At 33.1% G+C, this 24793-nt stretch overlaps 1 protein-coding gene across 1 annotated transcript in view; it reads left to right on the top strand.

Moving 5' to 3' along the window:
• The window catches only part of LOC136043224 (myotrophin-like), a 28942-nt gene extending 4531 nt beyond the window's left edge, over positions 1–24411 (top strand). The window contains exons 2-4 of the mRNA XM_065728161.1: positions 6208–6318; positions 16283–16366; positions 23161–24411. Of these exons, the coding sequence (XP_065584233.1) occupies positions 6208–6318; positions 16283–16366; positions 23161–23247 (282 nt within the window). The 3' untranslated portion in view covers positions 23248–24411. The remainder of the gene's footprint in view (positions 1–6207; positions 6319–16282; positions 16367–23160) is intronic.
• The last annotated feature ends 382 nt before the right edge of the window (positions 24412–24793 follow it).

Genomic DNA, 24793 nt, shown 5'->3' with positions numbered 1-24793 from the left:
AGAGTTTGACACAAGACTGTTTTACATTCATGGAGTATACAAGGGTGAATGAAGTCTGGACCAGCAGATTTATTCATTTGAGGAACATGAGTTCCTATAGAACTATTATAGTACTAATCAAAATAGGTTCTATCTTATGTGATACATAATACATAAGAGGTGAAGGAAAAGCAATATTGAATTTGGAGGAAAAATAGAACTTATTGGTTGGAAATTTCAACTTTCAGCTCAGGATCAGCAACTGGTTAACTATTGTGCAGAATATTGGGGACTGGCTATGACATTTTTGACTAAAAATCTGGTGCACAGCTTTTCCGCATGCAAAATTACAGTTTTCACATTAGCTGTTCCCAATTTACATAGGCAAGTCTTTCAGAGACTAGTTTATAATTGACATATTTTCATTGCTTAGAAGAGGATTGTTTAGTAGACAAACATAACTGTGAAATAATTACAATATGGTTGCTATTACCAATGAGTGTGGTTATTACATTCTTAATAAAAAGGTCAGTATTACTGAGAATAACCAGATCAAGAGTGTTTAAAACTTGATCTTCCTTGAAACAAGTCTGGTTGTGAAATTGTTTTCAGAGAGGGCAGACAGAAAGGAGAATCTCTAGTGCAAAAACCAGATCCATCAATCCATTGGTATTCAGGAAGGTTAAAGCCCCCCCCCCCCCCATAGCAGTCAAATTAGATTAAGAGTCTAAAATACAGGGAGCACTGAGGCTTCTATTAACAACGCCCACTACAGTTAAGATTGTTTGATTGTGTATTTTTATCCAAACAGACTCAATTCCATCAATAGTAAGAGAAAATGAATGAGACTAACCTTTAGTCCATCTCTTACATATAAGCATATACCTCTATGTCAAATTGGGAATTCAGGTTAGAAATGAGTTGGTAACCATTAATATGGATTTCATCAGGTGATAAGACTGACAATGTGTTTTTTGGTGCAACTTCTGTAATTGCTGCAATACCCACCTCTGTAATTAACATACAAAAGGAAAGTTTATTCAGAAGGCTATTGACATAACTAACGAACTAAATTCCTTGAGAGGTAGGAATCTGAGAGGATGCATGAGTAGTATAAGCAGGAACCAAAGAACTAGGAATATTATTGGATACCATACTGTGAAATGACAAGCAAGATACAGTTGTTGAGCTAGTTATTGCAGAAGAAAAACTAGAAATAGAAACAAAAGAAACGTCTGCATCAGACAAAGAAACATTATTATGAACACAACTAGGCAGTTGAGAGACAAGATTAGACAGTGCAAGTCTTTGATAACTTAAACAATTTACAGGGATAGAATAAGGCATAGTCATTGGTGGAACATTAGCGTGGTCAGGGGATTGCTCTAACTGGCAAGTTTTTTTGTGCAATGGCACCCTTACAAATTATCAAGTTTCCACCTTTCAGTTCCTTTAATGGCACAGAGAAAAGGAGAGGAGGGGTGGCTACCTGAGGGTTATTGGCTACTTGCAAGTCTTTTTACATTTACTGGCTGGAGTGTCAATATCAACTCCATAGATGGAGGCCAGATAGTTATGCAGGAAAACAGTATCATTAGTTTGGGGGGGGGATTCCATGTGCAACAATATTCAAGCATCTTTCAAAACGCTGACACCCAGATTGAGCAATCTGACAAACATCGTTCTTGGTCAAGAGGGCTACAGGAAGATTAGACAGTTCTGCAGTCACCATGGAAGCCAGTAGGTCCTGGACTGTTGACAGATTGAAGCAAATTTTCTGTGTGTGATACTCTACTTGCAATACCACTGACCTGGGTAGAAATGTAACTTTTGATGTCAGTCCTCAGCTGGGAAAGGGCTAGGGATGATTGACTAGTTGCAGCAAACTCCTTTTTTTGATCTTCCCTGAAAGTCTTAAGGAATTACCCATTACAAAAGCTATGTTCACTATCATAGCCTGCTCACTACTAGGGAGAGGGGAAGGGCTAAACTTACAGGCTGGGCAGGACCATGGGCTTGTAAGTGACAGCATCATTTTTCACTAGTGTCAGGTCTAAACATTCACCACAGATATGTTTCTCACAAATATCACACTCAATGGCTGAACGCCACCTTTTTGAATATTTTGGCGAGAGGAGAGTACTTTTTCTCCAATCCTTAAGAATTTCTTCTGTTCTTCAAATTATAGAGAAAAACGTGGTCCATACAGTTATGCATGCAGCTACTGGGCATATAATCATTTCAGCCACAATCCAGTCCTCCCTAGGGGACTTTCCAGACCTCAGCTTCTTAGCCACCTTTAGTATCTCCCCACCAATTAATATCAATGGCTATATTTAGGAACTTTTCAAAATGTATCACCCAGAATTTGTTCACTTTCTGGGTCGGTAAAAAGTCATCCAAACTCATCTTTGATGGGTCCATCTGTCTTTGGAAGTTTCTCAACTATCTCATTAGTGATATGGTACACTGACTAAGAGTCTCCCTGTCTAGCAGCTTCTTTAGCCTTTTGAGCTTTCTGTTTAAGGCTATGACGTTCATCAGCATGGAATCTCTTCTTTATAGCTTTATCAAGCATAGCATACTCTAGTTCAAGAGGGTGGTGTGCATCAGGGGAAAGAATGTTGAGAAGAGATTTCTTCTTGTCAGCTTTCTTCTTGACCAGATCCCACAATTCGACGGAGATCCATTCATCCTTTGGCGACTTTCTCATACCTAGCATTTCATCGGCAGTATCATTGTAGGTTTGTCTGGTAGCAGTCCAAGCTGCCTCTCGACTTTCATCTTGCAGCAGATCCAGGGTTTCAAATCTGTTGGTTAGTTTTAACACTAACTGTGGCTGAATTTCTAGGTCACTCAGTTTTTTACAGTCATAGGGTTGTTGCTATCCTTACCTTTCTCCGGATATGGAAATAAATTCTATTCTGCTAAAATAGTAATGAATAAGTAAAGTATGTTATATCTTGTGTGTGTTATTTGTTTTTATTTGATATTTATTATTAAAGTTAGAAACATAATTCTGAAAAATTAGAAAAAATGAGGTATTTTTAACTTACGAACGGGTGATCGGATCTCAATGAAATTTGATATTTGGAAGGATGTCGTGTCTCAAAGCTCTCATTTTAAATCCCGACCAGATCTAGTGACAATGGGAGGAGTTTGGGGTGGGGGAACCTAAAATCATGGAAAACGCTTAGATTGGAGGGATCGGGATGAAACGTGATTTTCATAATTGGAACGGATCCGCTCTATTTTGGGGAGGGGGGGTTAATTCTAAAAAATTAGAAAAAATGACGTATTTTTAACTTACGAAAGAGTGATCAGATCTTCATTAAACTTCATATTTAGAAGGACCTCGTAACTCAGATCTCTTATTTTAAATCTCAACCGAATCCAGCGTCACTGGGGGGGAGGAAGTTGGGGGGGGGGCGGAAATCTTAGAAAAAACTTAAAACGGAGAGATCAGGATGGAACTGGATGGGAAGAATAAAAACCTGTCTAAGATACGTGACTGACATAACCGGACCGGGTCTGCTCTCTTTGGTGGAGTTGGGGGGGGATAATTTTGAAAACTGAGGTATTTTAACTTACGAAAGGGTGACCAGATCTTAATAAAATTTGATATTTAGAAGGATCTTATGCTTTAAAGCTCTAATTTTAAATTCCGACCAGATCCTGTAACATTGGGAGGAGTTGGAGGGGAAACCGGAATTCTTGGAAAACGTGAAAATCGGGGTATTTTTATCTTACGAGTAGGTGATTGGATTGTAATGAAATTTGATATTTAGAAGGAATTCATGTCTCAGAGCTCTTATTTCAAATCCCGACCAGATCTTTTGACATTGGGGAGAGTTGGAGGGGGAAATCTTGGAAAACACTTGGAGTGGAGGAATCGGGATGAAGCTTGGTGGATAGAATAAGCAAATATCCTTGATACGTGATTGACGTAACCGTACTGGATTTGCTCTCTTTGCGGGAGCTGGTGGGAGGGGTTCATTGATTTGGCGAGTTTGGTGCTTCTGGACGTGCTAGGAGGATGAAAATTGGTAGGCGTGTCAGGGAGCTGCACAAATTGACTTGATAAAGTTGTTTTCTCAGATTCGACTATCTGGGGGGCTAAAGGGAGAGGAAAAATTAGGTACTTATAACTTACGAGTGGGGGATCGGATCTTAATGAATTTTGATATTTAAAAGGACATCATGACTCAGAGCTCTTATTTTAAATCCTGACCAGCATTAAGCCTCTGATTTTCCTTTTAAATCAATCTATTGATTCTTAGAATTTTGTTAGAGCTCTTACCATATGAGCTCTTGGCTCTTAGCTCTTCTTGCCTCGTCACAAGTGCCATATGAGCTCTTAGTTCTTGTTTTTTCCAGGGGTGATCGTATCGACCCACTGGTCCTAGAATGTCACAAGAGGGCCCATTCTAACGAAAATTAAAAGTTCTGGTTCCCTTTTTAAGTGACTTCAAAAAATTGGAGGACACTTAGGCCCCATCCCATGCTCATTTTCCCCAAAATTACCGGATCAAAATTTTTAGATACCCATTTGTTCAGCATAGTCGAAAAACCAATAACTATGTCTTTGGGGACGACTTAATCCCTCACAGTTCCCGGGGGAGGGGCTGCAAGTTACAAACTTTGACCATTGTTTACATATAGTAATGGTTATTGGGAAATGTACAAACGTTTTCAATGGGAATTTTGGCGTTGGGGGGGGGGGGAGTTGGCTACGTGGGAGGATCTTTCCATGGAGGAATTTATCATGAGCGAAGAGAATTTCCATGAACGGTGCGCAGGATTTGCTTGCATCATAAAAAAAACATGAAAAAAAAATAAAGAAAAATTTTTTCAACTGGAAGTAGGATTAAAGAGCAGGATTAAAACTTAAAACGAACAGAAATTATTGCGTAGATAGGGGGTTCGTCTCCTCCTCAATACCTCGCTCTTTATGCTAAATTATTTTTGTAATTTCAACTATTTATTCTATGGCCTTTGTGAACCAGGGGCCATTCTTAAAGAATTGGGACAAAATTCCAGCTTTAGTGTAAAGAGCGAGGTATTGACGAAGGGGCTAACCCCCTCATATACGTAAAAAAAAAATATAAATATAGAAGTTCGTTCCGTAAGTTATTTCGTAAGTTAAGTAAATTTAATACTAATAAAAACGTTCGTAAAACAAATAAAAAGCTCTAGTTGCCTTTATAAGTAACCAAAAATTGAAGGGCAACTAGGCCTCCTCTCCCACCTTTTTTTTCTTATCAAAGTCGTCCAGTCAAAACTATGAGACAGCCCTTTAGCCAATAAAATTAATATGCAAATTTGCGGTGGATCAAAATCAAAACATGCATTAATTCTAAAACGTTCAGAAACTAAATAAAAAAACAAGTTTTTTCAACGGAAAGTAAGGAGCGACATTAAAGCTTAAAATGAACAGAAATTATTCCGTTTATGAAAGGGGTTGTGCCCTCCTCAACGCCTCGCTCTTTGCGTTAAAGTTTGACTCTTTCTCACGACTCTACTTTTAAAAACAATAAAAAACTTCACCGTAAAGAGTGAGGCGTTGACGAGGGAAAAGCCCCTTTCATGTGCGGAATAATTTCTGTTCATTTTATGTTTTAATGTCGCTCCTTACTTTCAGTTGAAAAAACTTATTTTATTTTTATTTAATGCCAAGTAAAGAAGAACACACACAGACACAAATATATATATATATAAACTGCAAAAATAATAGATACACAATAAAAACTTAAAAAAACGAAATGTGTCTTTCATAAGATGGTCAGTTTAAAAATTAAAAGACTTTAGTGAAACAGAGACTATGCAAATAGTGTGTCAAAAAATCGATGAAATAAACTTTGCACAATGAGTGGCAAAAAGGAAGAACGGCAGGAGATTTACTTATTTAACATCATATATTGGGGGAAAAAGTTTTTCTGTATGTTTCTGTGGAAGATTTTTGGTGTAAAAATAAGTATTTTCTTAAGACAGAAGGAAGGAGGGAAGGTTTATGGGAGGGACTTGGGAAAATCGAATTTGTTTGGTATAATTTAAATTTTAGTATAAAGACAACTATTGGCGAAATTTCAGTGAATTTTCTTTCTCCTTTCCTCAAATTGGCTCTGCAAAGAAGGGAGATATAACTGACCTTGCAATCATTATATAAGTGATGGGGTATGAATGTGTGAAAAAAGATCTGGCTCTACTTACATTGGTGTTTCTTTTCAGGGCATAAATGTCAATCAGAAATTTGATGGAAGGCCACTTTTGGTATTTGCTGCTGACTATGGTCATGCAGACATATTAGAATTTCTGCTTTCTAGAGGAGCATCCATAGATGTAATATTTTTATTATATTTCTTCTTATTTTAAATACAGTATAGGTATTGGGCCATTCTATATAAGATATACCAAAGTATGGCAACCATGTCCTTAAATTTTGACAAAACTTAGTTTGCTTAGGCTATTCCTTTCATGGATGTAAGCAGCAATACCGTTTTTGGGTATCTAGCCTGATCCAAAATTTTGCTCTCGCGTTTTGTTCTAAATTGGTCATAAGAAAGTATGAAATTGAAACAGTTTTTTATGATTGAATTTTTCCCTAGTAGCCTATATGCTAGTTATTAACAGCCAGAATCTTGTACTTATATATTTATCAGCCTATTAGCACAACAATTACATTAATTTGTTTATCAAACTTACAGTATTGCTAAAAGCTTCAAAATTGTTTGCCTTGTTGTACAAGCATAAGCAAGACACAAAAGCAATTTTAAAGCTCTCCATTGGGGAGGCTAGGGGGCTGCCTTCCCGGAGGTAGGCTGAGAATTGCATTTTCGAAGAAGATATTTCACAATGTGAGGCTACTGATAAGCCCTCAAATATTGTCTATCTTTCCGTATATCCCAAAAATCATAACAAAATTAAAAACAAATATTTCCACAAAAAATAATCTTTACGTAGTTATACTAATAATTTTAAAATCAATGATTTCTTAAATTCCTGTAAAGATAAGACCCCAGTTACTCGCCAAAGAGGGGTCTATCAAATACCTTGTGATTGTGGAAATTACTATGTTGGCAGGACTCATCAGAATCTAGAAAAACGGTTACAACAACATAAAAAAGACAAAGACAAGGCATTAATTTCAAATAGTTCCAACAACTCCTTTGATTCTGATTTAGGTTGGCATATATTTAATAAACCCTCCCACACGATACTTTTTGAAAAATCTTCACTCATCAGTAATGATTTGGGGATAAAATAGGTGGTTCGGGAATCAATCGAAATTAGTCTCAAAACAAATAATAATATTTCTTTGAATAGGGACTTAGGGGATTACTCACTAAATCCTTTATACTCAAATTTAATTAAAAATGATCCAACAAAATATTTTACTAAACAGATTTATAATAGTATTGAACCAGTTATGAAAAGGCCTTTGAGACAGGCTGCTAAAAATGCAAGGTTGGCTCTGAGAAATTGCATTTAATCACTTTGTTCTCTTTGGTTTGAATGAATTTATCATCTCACTTCATTCTTTTTGTCAGTCCTGGTATAACTTCGTTGAAGTAAGGATGCTAGGGCTGTTTTTAAAAGAGTTTAAAAAAACATTATTAGTTTTAATTCTCACATTTTAGTGTAAGTTTATTTATATATACATATTTTCTCTCTCGTTCTCGTATCACGCTGAAGACGGCCCTTGAACATAGTGCCGAAATATTCACAGAATTGTTTTCCACTGTCTTGAAAAGATTTTCCCTATTGTTTCTACTTTGTATTTGTTTGTAAAAACTTTATTGTTGTGTTTCAAATTCGGCCAGGAATAGCTTTAATTTGTTAAAAACTTTCATGTGTTTCTTTTGTCCTTTGGAACATTTCATTCTAATATGATCATTGAAATAATTATCAAAAACGATTTTATAATGTGCTTTTTTTTCATTGTTAATACATTCTGAAAGAATGCCACAATTATAATTTAGTGAAAGCAGCTCAAAACCGAAAACTTGACGGCAATTAACATTCTGGAAAAGACGCTCTTTATTTTGTATAAGCGTCAATTAAATCTCAAAAGTTGCATTATATAATTCCTGTAGAAAGCTTTTCCATTTTTAGAAGTAATCTAGCATTAATGATTGTTTAATCTATATATATAAAAATAAGTTGTCTGTGTGTGGATCTGTGGATGGATCAGGTGACGTCACCTGAAAAAACTGGATCAGGTGACAAAACTGAAAACTGAAAAAACTAAAAAAAAGGCAAAAACTACAAAAAAACCTAAAAACTAATAAAAAAAATAAAAAAGCTAAAAAACTAAAAAAACTAAAAAAAGGCAAAAACTACAAAAACTACAAAAAAAACTAAAAACTAATAAAAAAGCTAAAAAACTAAAAAAACTAAAAAAAGGCAAAAACTACAAAAAAAACTAAAAACTAATAAAAAAAATAAAAAAGCTAAAAAACTAAAAAAACTAAAAAAACTAAAAAAAGGTAAAAAACTAAAAAAACTAAAAAGTAAAAAAAACTAAAAAAAGGAAAAAACTGAAAAATAGGCTAAAATAAAGGTAAAAACCAATAAAAAACTAAAAAAAAAAAACTGAAAAAACTAAAAAAAGGCAAAAACTACAAAAAAAACTAAAAACTAATAAAAAAAGTAATAAAGCTAAAAAACTAAAAAAACTAAAAAAACTAAAAAAAGGTAAAAAACTAAAAAAAATAAAAAATAAAAAAAAAACTAAAAAAAGGAAAAAACTGAAAAATAAGCTAAAATAAAGGTAAAAACCAATAAAAAACTAAAAAGAAAAAAGGAAAAAACTAAAAAAAATTTTCATCTAAAAAACTAAAAAAACTAAAAAAGGTAAAAACTAAAAGAACTAAAAAAGAAAAAAATAAATGACGACACTCAAAGAGAAAGCGACCAGGACAAAAGAAATGTTCGATTAGCAATCAACAAAGCACCGGGACACAGGGAGTATAAATGACGACCAGGACATAAGTAAAAAAAAAAACTAACAAAACTAAAAAGAAGGTAAAAACTACAAAAAAACTAAAAAGAAAAAAACTAAAAAAAGGCAAAAACTACAAAAAAAACTAAAAACTAATAAAAAAGCTAAAAAACTAAAAAAACTAAAAAAAGGCAAAAACTACAAAAAAAAACTAAAAACTAATAAAAAAAATAAAAAAGCTAAAAAACTAAAAAAACTAAAAAATGGTAAAAAACTAAAAAAACTAAAAACTAAAAAAAAACTAAAAAAAAGGAAAAAACTGAAAAATAAGCTAAAATAAAGGTAAAAACCAATAAAAAACTAAAAAAAAACTGAAAAAACTAAAAAAGGCAAAAACTACAAAAAAAACTAAAAACTAATAAAAAAAAGTAAAAAAGCTAAAAAACTAAAAAAACTAAAAAAACTAAAAAAAGGTAAAAAACTAAAAAAAATAAAAAAAAAAAAATAAAAAAAAGGAAAAAACTGAAAAATAAGCTAAAATAAAGGTAAAAACCAATAAAAAACTAAAAAGAAAAAAAGGAAAAAACTAAAAAAAATTTTCATCTAAAAAACTAAAAAAAACTAAAAAAGGTAAAAACTAAAAGAACTAAAAAAGAAAAAAATAAATGACGACACTCAAAGAGAAAGCGACCAGGACAAAAGGAATGTTCGATTAGCAATCAACAAAGCACCGGGACACAGGGAGTATAAATGACGACCAGGACATAAGTAAAAAAAAACTAACAAAACTAAAAAGAAGGTAAAAACTACAAAAAAACTAAAAAGAAAAAAAACTAAAAACTAATAAAAAAACTAAAAAATCTAAAAACCTAAATAAACTAAAAAAGAAAAAAAAGGAAAAAAATAAAGGAGAAAAACAAAACTAAAAAACGAATGTATATACAGACCGGGACACCGGGATACAAATGACGACCGGGACACAGGGAATATAAGTGACGACCGGGACACAGGGACACAACTACAACAGGGACACCGGGGGAAACAGGGGGATATAAATGACGACCGGGACACCGGGACAGGGAATGGTCGATTAGCAATCACCATCAACAAAGCTCAAGGGCAATCATTAGAATCATGAGGTATAGATCTGAATACAGATTGTTTTCCCATGGACCATTATATGTTGCATGTTCAAGAGTCGGTAAACCTGACAATCTATTTATATGCAAAGACAATGGGACAGCAAAGAATGTTGTATATTCGCAAGTTTTATATATATATATATATATATATATATATATATATATATATATATATATATATATATATATATATATATATATATATATATATATATATATATATATATATATATATATCTATATTCACAGGTGGGACATAGGGACACAACTACAATGGCGCGTAACTATTATGGCGCGTAACGACTTACGCGCGCGGGGGGGCTTGGGGGGGGCGCGAAGCGCCCCCACCAACTAGGTGTTGGGGTGGCGCGAAGCGCCACCCCAACAGCTAGTTTTAGAATAAACAGGTATTTTATAACAGAATAAACGTTAGAAAAAACAGGTATTAGAATAAACGTAATTTATTCTAGACTGTTGAAAAGCTGGTGACGAAATTGTAGATAAATCTTACTTGGAATGTGAAAAAGGAGAGGTCTCACTATTGTTTTCTTCGCAAGTTAATTTTAAGACTTGATTTTTTTCCTCTCTTACACGTTTATTTATTTAGCAAAACAAAAGTACAGTAGGCCCTGGGCTTGTTGCCAACAAGCAAGAAACATAAAATAGTAAGAATTGATCTACTAAATATCAATTAACAAAAAAGAATGAAAGGAGAAACATACATTAACATAACTGCTATACTGAATCAGGCTATTTTATGTAAATTGATGATTATGCCATTGTACTCTTAAAAAATTCATAAACTAGTTCCAGTTCTTGTACACTCAATACACTAAAGAATGGTGACCAATTTTTATTATTTTGTCCAATAAAGTTAGGTTGAAGGGTAACAGCTGTTTATAACAGAAAACAGAAAACATGGCAGGGTTCGGATTATAAATGACTTTTACTATTCATATCACATTGATAAGTTAAATTCTGTTCCAACAAATCGAAGTGAATGTAACTTACGCTTGTTGGTTGTAATAATTTAAACATTAACAAAGTGTTGAAAAGTGTGTGTGGTGTCAAATCTTTTGTGCGTATCTTTGCTAATTTTACCCATGTTTCCTTTTTTTAAATTTCACGCCTGTTAGAAGCGAAAATTTTCCAAATCCTAATGAACATCTTTTTCATTGAAAATTTAAATCACAGTTTTCCTTATTTTTAAGACATAAATGACCGCGCGAGTTTTCACGTAAGCAATTCAAAATTTAATACAATTCTCATTGTCCTTGGTGCTTCAATATTGGGGAAGTAGAAATCTGCAGCTTTTGCTACCTCAGATATACATTTCCAAACTTTAACCGAGTATCAAGGCTATACCATGATTCATAAATGAACCACTGAGTGGGTTATTACAACCCTTTTACATATAAAAGCCATATTAGTGATATTAATACATTTTTAACGTAAATGATGACTACAGAAGGTTCACGATTAGGGGGGGGGGGCAGTAACCAAACTTCTGTTTGCAGTAATTTCTGTTTGTTTTAAATTTGAGTTGAGTTTATCTTTTATTTGATTATTTATTTTAATCTGTATTCGTTTTGCGTTCCATTTATTCTTTGATAATAAGTTATGGTTATTTTGAGTTTGAGTTAATATAGGACATATTTATGATTGTCTTAAGTTTCAAAATTGCTTTTTACTTTTTTTGAAAACCTCTTTTTAGGAAAACTATTCTAGAATTAATCGTTAATAAATGAACCAAATAGAACATCAGTTAAGGTTTATCTTCCCTATGAAATATGCGATTGTACGATGTACATACAGCTGTATCTTTCCTGAAATGACAAGATACTTCTATCACTGCGCTCACAAGTTTCATATCTGTTCATTCACTGAGTCGGAATTGTGTAAATTTACGTAGAGTATTCTACCTTCAGCATTAGTCTGAGAGTGATATAAATGAGATAATATAAAGTGTTTTTTTAAGAAAATACTAAATTTTCTATTTTTCATCGATTCTTAGCCAATTTTAACTTTTCAAGTGAAAGAAAATGTATAACAAGTTTCAAAAACGTAATTCGGTAGATGGATAAAGGCGCAAATGTATCGCGACTTTATCGAATAATGCTCTAAATCGTTTTCTTGCATTGAAAAATTAGAACCACAGGACTGAAGAAAATAGGGGCCAAAAATACAGTTGATTTTTGAATTAAAATTAAGTTGGTGGACTGTGATGTAAAAAGTTAAGAGCCATGGCTAATTGGAGAAAAAGCCAAGATAGATAGTCTGAGTAAGAGGCAAAGCTAGCATAAGCCTTTTTCATGGTTGTATAATATGATGTCATTTCACTTGTTGATAGATAGTCTGTCATCCATCCATTCTAGCTGAGATCTATCACCAAAAAAAAAAAAAAATCAGAAATTGATTGTTAATTAAAAATAATCCTATATCTCATAAAAAATCAATCAATAAATAAATCTCAAATTATTTTACAGGTTTATACTAGTCTTCCATAAGGCGTAATTGCCAAAAATTGAAATCTTTGAATAATTGAAATGAACTGATGAGGTTCATGAAAAAAAAAATCCGAAAAGTTGATAACAAAAAACAAACAACAAAAAAAGCTACAAAAAACAACCAAACAGAAAGCATAAAAAAATGAAGAAATATTTCATTATTTTTCTAAATCTGAGACGATGGATGTCAAATTTTTTTTTTTTTTTTGATGACTTTATGAGGAATGACTGTTTCTGACATAAGTGTTTGATTTGTTTTCCTTTACTGATTGTAAGTTTATCCTGCATATGCTATCAAACAGTTCGTGGTAACGAGCTGCAGTAAGGAGTGACCTGGCTCAATAGCAACCAAAACTTTAAAAAACGGAATTTTGACACTAATAGTCACTAACTAATAGAACTAAATGACACTAACTACATAAAGAAAATCTTTTTTTAATGTTGATTTTAAATATATAAATTTCATTAAGTTTAGTCTTACCCATCAAATGTTATGAGCCTGAGAAAATTTGCCTTATTTAGAAAATAGGGATTAACACCCCCTAAAAGTGATAGAATCTTAACGAAAATCGCACCGTCAGATTCAGCGTATCAGAGAACTTACTGTTGAACTTTCAAGCTCATATCTACAAAAATGTGGAATTTTGTATTTTTTGCAAGAAGACAGATTACGGATGCGTGTTTGTTTCTTTGTTTGTTTGTTGTTTTTTTTCCAGGGGCGATCGTATCGATCCAGTTGTTCTAGAATGTCGCGAGAGGGCTCATTCTAACGGAAATTAAAAGTTCTAGTGCTCTTTTTAAGTGACCAAAAAATTGGAGGGCAACTAGGCCCCCTCCCACGCTATTTTTCCCCAAAGTCACCGGATCAAAATTCTGACATAGCTATTTTATTCAACATAGTCGAAGAACCTTATAAGTATGTCTTTGGGGACGACTTACTCCCCCACAGTCCCCGTGTGAGGGGCTGCAAGTTACAAACTTTGACCAGTGTTTGCATATAGTAATGGTCATTGGGAAGTGTACAAACGTTTTCAGAGGGATTTACTGGTTGGGGGAAGGGGTTGAGAAGAGGGGGTTATGTGGGGTATCCTTCCGTGGAGGAATTTTTCATGGCGGAAGAAAATTTCCGCAAAGGGGGCGCAGGATTTTCTAGCATTATTAAAAAAAAATGAAAAAACAAATATGAAAAAGTTTTTTCAACTGAAAGTAAGGAGCACCATTAAAACTTAAAACGAACAGAAATTATTACGCATATGAGGGGTCCACCTCCTCCTAATACCTCGCTCTTTACGCTAAAGTATTTTTAGTAATTTCAACTATTTATTCTACGGCCTTTGTGATTCGTGGGTCATTCTTAAGGAATTGGGACAAAATTTAAGCTTTATTGTAAAGAGCGAGGTCTTGACGAGGGGGTGAACCCCCTCATATACGTAATAAAGACATACGAATATAGAAGTTCGTTACGTAAACTAATTCGTTAGTTACGTATATCTTTTACTAATAAAAATGTTCGTAAAAAATTAACAGTTCTAGTTGCCTTCTTAAGTAACCAAAAAATTTGAGGGCGTCCAGCCCTCCTCCCCCGCTCCTTCTTTCTCAAAATAATTCGATCAGAACTACGGAAAAGCCGTTTAGCAAAAAAAAACAAACAAATATACAAATTTCGTTTTAATCATTCATCTGCGGAGAGCCAAAATCAAAACATACATTAATCAAAAAAGTTCAGAATTTAAATAAAAAAAAAGTTTTCTTAACTTAAAGTAAGGAGCAACATTAAAACTTAAAACGAACAGAAATTACTCCGTATATGTAAGGGGCTGTTTCCTCCTCAACTCCCTGCTCTTTACGCTAAAACTTGACTCTTTCTCTCAATTCTACTTTTTGAAACAGTAAAAAAGTTTATTGTAAAGAGCGGGGAGTTGAGGAGGAAACAGCCCCTTTCTTACTGTTCGTTTTAAGTTTTAATGTCGCTCTTCACTTTCGGTTAAAAAAAACTTGTTTTTTTTTTATTTAATTCACTAGAAAATCGGAAGAAAGTGTAGTATTTTTGATGTTGTGCGGAAGTATTTCCATAGCCTATCTCGCTTTTCACTAATATGGTAGGCAAAAGAAGAAGACAAAGTTTTGTATTATTATTATTTTCGTGTATTATTTGTACATAAGAAGGGGCGCTCACAGGTCCGATGCTCAAGAAGACGGGGAGGGATTTATCTTATTATTGAGAGTAAAAATGCAAGGTACGACCAAGAGAGGGATACAATAGGACTATGTATTCGTGCACTAACAGAGGGTAATGCAATCGCAGCCTCTTTCACTGGAAAATGTATTTTACAAAACTAATTAAAAATAAACAGCAAAATGATTATTCTAAGGGATACTTAATCATCTGTGCTTGAAAATAACGTAGATAGTTTGAGAATAGAAAAAATAAAAGGTTTTAGTTATCTTTGCAAAAGATTTTGATCACTACAGAAAAAGAAAAGATTTTGATTATTGTTATTATTATTGCCATGCAACATAATATTATGTATAACATAATATTGTGTGCATAAGTAGGGTTGATTTTTCTTGATGTTGGGGTAAAAAAATGCAGGGTAAAATCAAGAGAGGTACTAATTGAGAAGTACTAAAGGGTGATACAATAAGAGCCTTCATCACTGGAGGAGGTATCTTACGAAACTAATTAAAATCAACAGGAAAATGGTGATTTTATGGGGTATTTGCCCTTCCTTCCTTGAAACTCACGTATTAAATAATTTGATAATGTATGTAACATGTGATAACCATCCACAGTACGGTTGTATAAAATAAAGGATGACTTTGTCCTTTGATGTGATTTCTAACGAGTTCAATGGTTTTTGAGAAGCTTAGCGTGATATTTTTCGTTACTATCTTTAAAAAGGGATCTGTTTGGGTACATTATTTTTGTTTTTCACTTTCAATCAAGACTGCACTTTTGAGCTATGTTTATTAAATTATCATTTGGAGTTACCAGGTTTAGCTGGAGTTGAACCACTACTAAGCTTAGTGTTTGAGGATGAAAGATGGCGTTACTGTGGATTGTTAAAAGGTAAAGGATGCGGCATTTGATTCGAAAGTCCTAACCGGGGGAGTCTGTTTCATGTCCCTTCAGTCTGGGAGTGCAATAGGGGTTGGAGTTCAGCCATCGTGTAGTTTTACACACTTTCTGTGGATTCTTATACTAAGCAAAAATAAATAAATTAGACTGAATCACAATTTTGCAAGTTTAAAGAAGAAATCTACAGCCAAAGAGCTGATATTAATTAGTTTGCACCTTTTCTTCAACCTGGTCCTTGATTTGATTGTACCTTAATGTGGTCCTTAAATAACTAAATGATTATATTCAGTTAGCTAACTCTGCTGATCCAATGCTTTGCTGATTGCTGAATCTTTCTCCTTTTTTTTTACCTTAAAAAACATGTTTGGCTAGAATGCCTAGGTTTACACTTCTAATTTGTTTTCAGAAAATAAGTTGTTGAGAAAGATGAGCCTCGAACAGTTTTTAGGAGAAACTCGTGTGTCTGCCATTAATTTGGACATATAACGTAAACCTAGTTACGTTTATTAAAACATGGTAGATTCAAGGTTGTTTATTTCTCCAATTTCTTCTTCTCGTGTCTCCGTAATTATTGTGTTAATTGTGACTATTCTAGTGCTTTATCTGATAAGCAGTCTGTATGTTTGTTTTTCAGGAAAAAGATAAACATGGAATAACTGCCCTACTTGCTGCTATTTGGGAAGGTCATACTGCCTGTGTGAAGCTACTCCTGGAAAAGGTATTTTTTGTACTGACTAGTTTGCACATATCCAGTGTCAATCTTGGACAATTCTTATATTGAGAAATTGAATTGTTGGATGAAGAAACCCTTAATTTCGCTTTGCCGTCCAATGGCTAGACAGTTAAACCATTTTTAGAAACGTTATATTTAGTCGGGAAAGTAAAAAGAATATAAGTTTGGAAACAAATTCAGCATAGCCACCTCGGCAGCTTAAATGGCTATGCTGATTATTTTTTTTTTTTAGGCATAGCCTAGGGTATTTTGTCTCTGAAGATATCTGTAGGCAACCAAAGCAAAAATTCATTAATTCTAGGAACAACTAACGGTCTTCCATTTGCCTAAAATGTTTATAATCTAAAAAATTAGCCATTCTGTTTTGCTGCTTCCTTAGTTTTTGAATGTTTTTCCTCAAGTTATCAAAACAATTTTCACCAATAATGACTCGACTTTTTAACTCGTGGAAAATTAATTGCTCCTAAAATATTTGGCAAAATTTTTTGTTTTAGGACTGAAAAAGCGACTATAATCAAGGATTAATTTTGAATCATTGAAATATGAGAACATGGATTTTCTCATGTTTCACTGATTTAAAAAAAACACTTCTTTTCTAGGTATTAGTTTTATTTCGGCTTATTTCTGGGCCTATCATCAAGGCAATTGCTTTCAAGGGGCTAACAACTAGTTTGTAACAAAATTGGTTTTCTCCAACCGTCTTTAATTAATCTAACTACGAAATAGCCAGAGAATAATATTAGCATTATATACTGGGTATTGTAAAGCTACTAACTGCTTCATTGACCTTCTTGGTTTTCCTTGAGTGAAGTGAATCCGGTGGAATGAGATATCCTGAAGGAGGGAAATATCTCTACTGGTTAAAAATCAGTAGATATCCATGACTTGAATCATCAGTAAGTGAGGGAGCATGGTTGGTATACCCCTCCCCCCCAAAAAAAATTATAAAAGTAAAATATCTCACGAAGGATATGTAAACTAATATTTCACGAATTTTCACGGGGCTTACTTTTTTACTCAAGAATACTCGCTAAAAAACCCAAAGACCAAATCAGACAAATCAAAATGTAGCTACGCCATTTAGAACTTTTTTAAGATACCCACCAAACAGAGTCAGAGAACTATGTGAAGTGGAATCACTGTTTGGGTTTGGCTACCTCCCTTAAAACTTTTTTATTTACTCTTTTGTATTTATCTCGACTCTCACAAATTATTATTTTTTTATTCTGTGTCTATTTGACCTTTAACAAGATTAGTTGTCTTTCGTGATAGACACATTATAAGAAAAGATAATCTGATTTTGTAGTGGACAAGTTTGGTTTTGTAAACAAAAGCTGCCTGTCGTATAGCCTCTCTTTTGAGGAGTGGTGAACGCTTGTGACACCTAGCAACTGCAGTTTCTGGCTCACGTTTCATCATTTTTTTTTCAGAGGCTTTCTGGGCTGAGGCTGGGAGAATTCTCCGAAGATTAACATTGTACTAGATTGATTCTTTTGACTATTGTCAAAAAACGGATTTAATTTTTAACGTGAGGTTTTGGTACTCACAAAAGGCACTAGATACAGAAATTTTCTTTAAAACGAGCTGTTTAAAAGCTCTCTATTGTGTTCCAGTACCGTGGTAGCAGTGGAGAAGCAAACAAAACAAACTAGGACACTAGATGCTACCCATGAAAAAAAGTGATTTTTTCTATTCAATTCAGGGGACTATACGTTTTCTGTAGGTTATAGAGTTTTTGGGCTTAGACCATTTCATCGGTGTACTTTTTGTTTTGATCCGATGCCATTTTTTAGTTCTTTCAGGCTATTTTTCGAAATTCCCTTAAAATTTAATTTTGCAGGAGACTTACTATAAAATTGATCAAGATAGTAACTACCATTCCTCAAACAGCTACAAATGGCAATTGTTTTTCACTTGCCAGTTTGTTTTTAAAGGCAGTTTTTTATTTTCGGTTACTATGGCACGTGGTTCGTCCTTTAGGTTACAGCCGCTGCTGCAACCATGATTAATTTAAAAGGTACTTACAAAAAATATCTTTTCAAAGAAATCTGAAGAGCCATATTTAAACCTTAGACAAGCAGGAACAAAGCCGTGTAATAATTCAAACTTTAGCGAACAGAAATTACTATGAATGAATAAATGATAACGAGCGAACCGAAAATTGAACAAATCAAACCTAAAAAAAGTCAAACCTAAAATAACGCGTATAGTAAATCTTGAGATACATAGAGCTAAGAAAGTAGCGCGGCTTTCGGCTGAATCGGCTCCAGGCACCTGTGTGCCGTTGTCTTTAACGTTTGTGCATATTTAACATTGTATCTTGAAAATACAAAGCTGAAACCTAACGTGGATTCTTCGGAACGGTCAAAGATTTGCTATTTTTATTTGTCTCTTTTTCACATAGTGAATTAATTGATTTGATTATATTAAGCACCCTTTTGAATGCACACAAAGCAAGCTGATTTTTTACCTTCTCAGTAACGATTGCAGATACGGAATTCTTACTTTTCTTTGTTTCACATTATAAAATAAAATGATTAAATTAAGTAATTGTGCCAAATTAAAAATATTTGCAACAAACACGGCACTTGATACGATCAGTAATAACTGTATAAAGTCTTGTTTTCTTATTTTTATAACATTTATATAAGTTTATATTTATAACAGTTTTTATAAAAACTTATATTCTATAAAAAGTTATATTTTCCTATAACAATTATATATTTATAATTTTTGAACAATTTATATTCAAAACATATATTTATATTTAGTATATCAATTATATTATAGTACCGGGAACTACGTACACTATAGATATAGCACGGGGAGTGGGAGTGCCGGGCCCCGGCACTCGGCACGTGGCAGGCTTTTATATATGAATTCTTATTGTCGCTTGTCTTCTAACCGCAGACAATTTGAAACAATTTGCTGTCTTTTCATATTGCGGTCTCAAGACTGTAAACTTTTCAAATAAATTTGATTATTAAAGCAAGTCTGATCTCTAACAACGATATCTACTAAGCTTCAATGTAGATTATCATTGTCGCTTGTCTTCTAATTGCAGACAATTTGCTGTCTTTTCATACTGAAGCTTTTCAAAGATATTTGCTAATTAAAGCAAGTCCAATTTCTAACAACGATTTCTTCTAAACAGAAAAATTTTTGTTTTCTTTTTTAAGGTTTTTGAATTGTTGAAATCCCTTGTTAAAATACATACAAATATTTTTCTAATTACCTGTTTTTCGCTCTTTACGTAATTTAATGTCTTTTCATACTGACCTGTTCAAATATATTTGATTATTGAAGCTAGTCCAATTTCTAACAACGATATGTATTAAGATTCAAACTTTTGGTTTTCTTTTTAAAGGTTTTTGAATTATTTTAATCCCTTGTCAAAATAGAGAATCATCACTTGTAATATTTGCTAATTTTCGTTTTTTGGGGCCTTCCTAGTTCCTACTGACATTATATAACTGGTTGCGTCCAAACCTGTAAGCTTGATCACGTAGTGAGTGGATTTTATCTAACAAGAAAACAGACTATTTAAGAAAACAATGAGGCATTTTTCTAGTTTGAATTAAAACATTGAAATTATTGGTCAGGCACCGTAAATATTTTTGCAGTTAACATAATAACTTTAGTGATTCTGAACTGAACCTGAAATTTTTTCAACTTTTTTTCTAAAAGACATTGCTTATACTTATAGGAAAAGAAATTCGGTACTGATGTTTTTCTAACAGCGATTTCTACTAATGTTCCAACTTTTGTTTTCTTATTATCTTTTCATACTGACTCTTTTCAAAGATCATTGATTATTGAAGCTAGTCCGATTCTTAAGAACGATTTGTATTAAGTTTCAAACTTTTGTTTCTTTTTTAAGATTTCTACTAAGCTTCAAACTTTTGGTTTCATTTTTATAAGGTTTTTGAATTGTTGTAATCTTTTGTCAAAACATATGCAAATATCTTTGCAATTGCTAGTTTTTTGCTCTTCATGTAATTTAATATAAACTTCTTCATGCATGAAAATCTTACATTTTTCCACATAAGTGGTACAAGTGTGACAACGCTATTCAAATACTGATATATAGAAAAATGACGTCACTCACATAATTTTTTTTCTTCTAGAATTAAGGCTGTTAACAAATTTTCTCAATCTTCTGACCTATTTAGATCCTTTTTTCCGGCCAGAATATCCCAGGATGCCAATTTTACCCAACAAATATGGAGCCGCTTTCGAGAAAAAAAAACATACATACATACACGCATAAATATACAATTATTGCTCGTTTTAAAAGATAGTATACGTAAAGCTTACGATTATAACAATGTATCTATCTATCTATATAAAAATAAGTTGTCTGTCTGTGGATCTGTGGATCAGGTGACGTCATGTTTCTGTGTCGGCTGACGTCATGAAATTAGTTGTCAGGTGACGTCATGTTTCTGTGTCGGCTGACGTCATGAAATTAGTTGTCATCATTTTTGCTTTGACGGTGACGTCATTCAAGTTATATAAGACATATGTTCACGTAGAAATCTATTAATGTTTAAGTTTACAATGACTGATGAAGATGCTCAAAGAGTCTATGCCAAAAAACTTGCTGCTGATAGTTCCTCGGCACGCTTTCTTTTCTGACTTTCTCTATCAGCAGCAAGTTTTTTGGCATAGACTCTTTGAGCATCTTCATCAGTCATTGTAAACTTAAACATTAATAGATTTCTACGTGAACATATGTCTTATATAACTTGAATGACGTCACCGTCAAAGCAAAAATGACGGCAACTAATTTCATGACTTAATTTCAGAACTTAATTTCTGTGTTGACTGACGTCATGAAATTAGTTGTCGTCATTTTTGTTATGACAATGCTTAGTATATTGTAAAACACATTAATTTGGTTAATAATATACCATTGAAAACACCAAAATGAACATGCTGGAGTAGTCACTCGGTGAGAGAGGGTGTCAGAACGGAGAATGAAGGTCCCAGGTTCAAATCCTGGTTAGGCTAAAAAAGGTAAAAATCTAAAAACTAAAAAAAAACTAAAAAAACTAAAAAAGGCAAAAACTACAAAAAAAACTAAAAACTAATAAAAAAAAATAAAGAATAAAAAAAAAATAAAAAAGATAAAAACTAAAAAAAAAGAAAAAAGAAAAAACGAAAAAAAACTAAAAAAGCTAAAAAAAAGGTAAAAACCAATAAAAAACTGAAAAGAGAAAAAGGAATAAAACTAAAAAAATTTTCATCTAAAAAACTAAAAAAAACTAAAAAGGTAAAAACTAAAAGAACTAAAAAGAAAAAAAAAACTAAAAAAAGGAAAAAAACTGAAAAATAAAGGAGAAAAAGAAAACTAAAAAAATATAAATAAAAATAAAAAAACTAAAAAGATAAAAACTTCAAAAAAAACTAAAAAGAAAAAAACTAAAAAACCTAAAAAAGGTCAAAACCAATAAAAAAAACTAAAAGGAAAAAAAGGGAAAAAATTAAAAATTTATTTCATCATATACCAATTCAAAAACGAATGTATACCGGGATGACGACCGGGACACAGGGAATATAAATGACAGAACTACAACGGGGACGCCGGGGGGCACAGGGGGATATAAATGACGACCGGGACACCGGGACACAAGGAATATAAATGACGCCCGGGACACTCAAAGAGAAATCAGAGACTGGGACACCGGAACACAAATGACGACCGGGACACAGGGAATATAAATGACGACCGGGACACAGGGACATAACTACAAAGGGGACGCCGGGGTGCACAGGGGATATATAAATGACGATGGCGACTCAGGGAATGGTCGATTAGCAATCACCATCAACAAAGCTCAAGGGCAATCATTAGAATCATGAGGTATAGATCTGAATACGGATTGTTTTCCCATTGACCATTATATGTTGCATGTTCAAGAGTCGGTAAACCTGACAATCTATTTATATGCACAGACAATGGGACAGCAAAGAATGTTGTATATTCGCAAGTTTTACGTAGTTAAAAACATATATATATATATATATATATATATATATATATATATATATATATATATATATATATATATATATATATATATATATATATATATATATATATATATATATATATATATATATATATATATATATATATATATATATATATCTATATTCACAGGTGGGACATAGGGACACAACTACAATGGCGCGTAACTAATATGGCGCGTAACGACTTACGCGCGTGGGGGGGCTTGGGGGGGGCGCGAAGCGCCCCCACCAACTAGGTGTTGGGGTGGCGCGAAGCGCCACCCCAACAGCTAGTATTTTATATTATAAGACTAGATAGTGGTTTCCTTTCGGATATATGCACACAGTTCAATGCCTTATTATTCAGGTACTAATTCCACATGACCTGTTTTTGAAAACCCTCTCTGCTTCTCCTGCTACAATTCTTTGAAGTTTATTTGCGCAATAATCCTTTAAAGGCACTCTTCCCTAGAACATGTATACATGCACAGGATTTCTTATGTCTGGTAGTGCACAATGATGAAGAACAATATATTGAAAACCTAATGTAAAAAACAACGTATGAATTGGAAATTTCTGGTAAATTGTCAGAAATACGAAATTTTAAGCGTATGCGCGTGAACCCATTCTAATTATATGATTAGGGGTTTCTGAGGTAAACACAGAAGTTGTTATGCTAGAAATAAGAAAATAATTTCATACGTAATACACATTTACCTCTTAGACAATAAACCAACATCCATGCTCACTATTATTTTTTTTAGGGAGCATCTAGAACTGGTACGACACCGGATGGTACGAGCTATTTCGATGCTGCAGAGAAAGACGAAATCAAAGCCCTTCTGAAATAGATTCTATTTCAATTTAGTGACGTCACAGCATAAAACAACCACTCTTTATGAAAAAGCTTTATTTTATTTTTCTGTTTTTTTTTTTTTTAGTCTTGTTGTAGCTTTTTCATTGATAAACATTTCAAATCTATGTACCCTTTTCTTAAGGTAACCGTTTAAAAGTAGTTCTGTATGTTAAAAGTGAGGTTGTTTTATACTGTCATTTGACTTTTCATCCGGTAAACGGAATATATTAACTAGAGGGCAAACTGCAATTAGTTTTTGAGTAAAAACTTGTGTAACACATTACAATCTCTAGCCCGAGCCTATTGGATAGTTTGTATTCGGCTAAAGCTGTTGTGCGGGTACCGTAGGATCTGATGGTCGGGATTTAGAGTTCGTGACAGTAATCTAGTGTCACCCCAGTCGTCCCATTTTATTCTGAAGGTAAAGATAAAAAACGGGGGATAATTTATTTGACTTGGGTGTACAAGATGGAAATGATAGTTTTTCTTTCTGAGTTTGAACAGACTTTCCTTTGTGAAATAACCTAATTATCTTTTTGGTCAACATAACTAGAAATTTGTCGATTAATTATATAGTATTCATTTGACAGGCTAGGAAATTTAATGCTTTTCGAGGTTGAACAGAATCTCATAGTTTGTACAGCTTCTAAAGGCCCAGCGGAAGATTTAAAATTAAGTCAGGTTTATAAAGCAAACTATTTTGGCCATAAGAACCTAAAAATGATGCTTTTTTCAAAATAATTTTCTGGCAGAATTGCTTCCCTCGGCAAAAGAGCCTTGTTGTCCCTCTAGCATCCTAGTTACCCCTCTACCAACTGAGTATCTAGGGACACATTTTAGCAATCTTAAAGCTTAAAGAGTTTGCGTTCTTGTTAGTGTATTTATTATAAATATTTTCTGATCTTCTCTGCTGGAGTTTATTGAATTTGTTCGTGTCTATATCCTTTATTTGCATATTCTTGGCTAAGAGCTTTCTAATACGCTGAATGTTTGACATTTTTTTGTCAATGTATTCTTGGCTTTCCTAATCATATGCTGTCATTTTTTTTTGTATTTCCTATAAAGAAAAAGATTGCTTTGATTATTTACATTCTAGCTTCTTTTTAAAAGTTATTACTTTATGGAGGATTGTTTCGTTATTAAAATTATCAGCGGACTATGTATTTGAATTTATTTTTGTTAAACAATATCTAGGACAATTAGTAGGAAATTATTGTTCAACTGTGTCATTCTAGAATTACTTGCCATGGTATTTTGTTTTAATTTCAATGTCAATAGAAGGTATATCTAAATTTTTTCCCGAAATGTTTCTTCCGAAGATGATGAGTCTAATGTTTGTTCCCAGGATATTTTAACTTAGATCATATCGACTCTTTAAAAATAGCTAGATGGCAGTTAATATATTTCAAGATTCATTTATTTAAAACAACTCGTAGTATTGGCAAAAGCATTAATTAAATTACGCTTTTTCTTACAACACAGGAAACAAAAAAAAAAAAAAAGAAAGAAAAGAAAAAAACTAATCATGATTAATGACACTT

The sequence above is a fragment of the Artemia franciscana genome, chromosome 2 (genome assembly GCF_032884065.1).
Source record: "Artemia franciscana chromosome 2, ASM3288406v1, whole genome shotgun sequence".
Lineage (NCBI taxonomy): Eukaryota > Metazoa > Arthropoda > Branchiopoda > Anostraca > Artemiidae > Artemia > Artemia franciscana.
The sequence above is the reverse complement of the archived record's forward strand: the minus strand, read 5'-3'. Positions and strand labels throughout refer to the sequence as shown.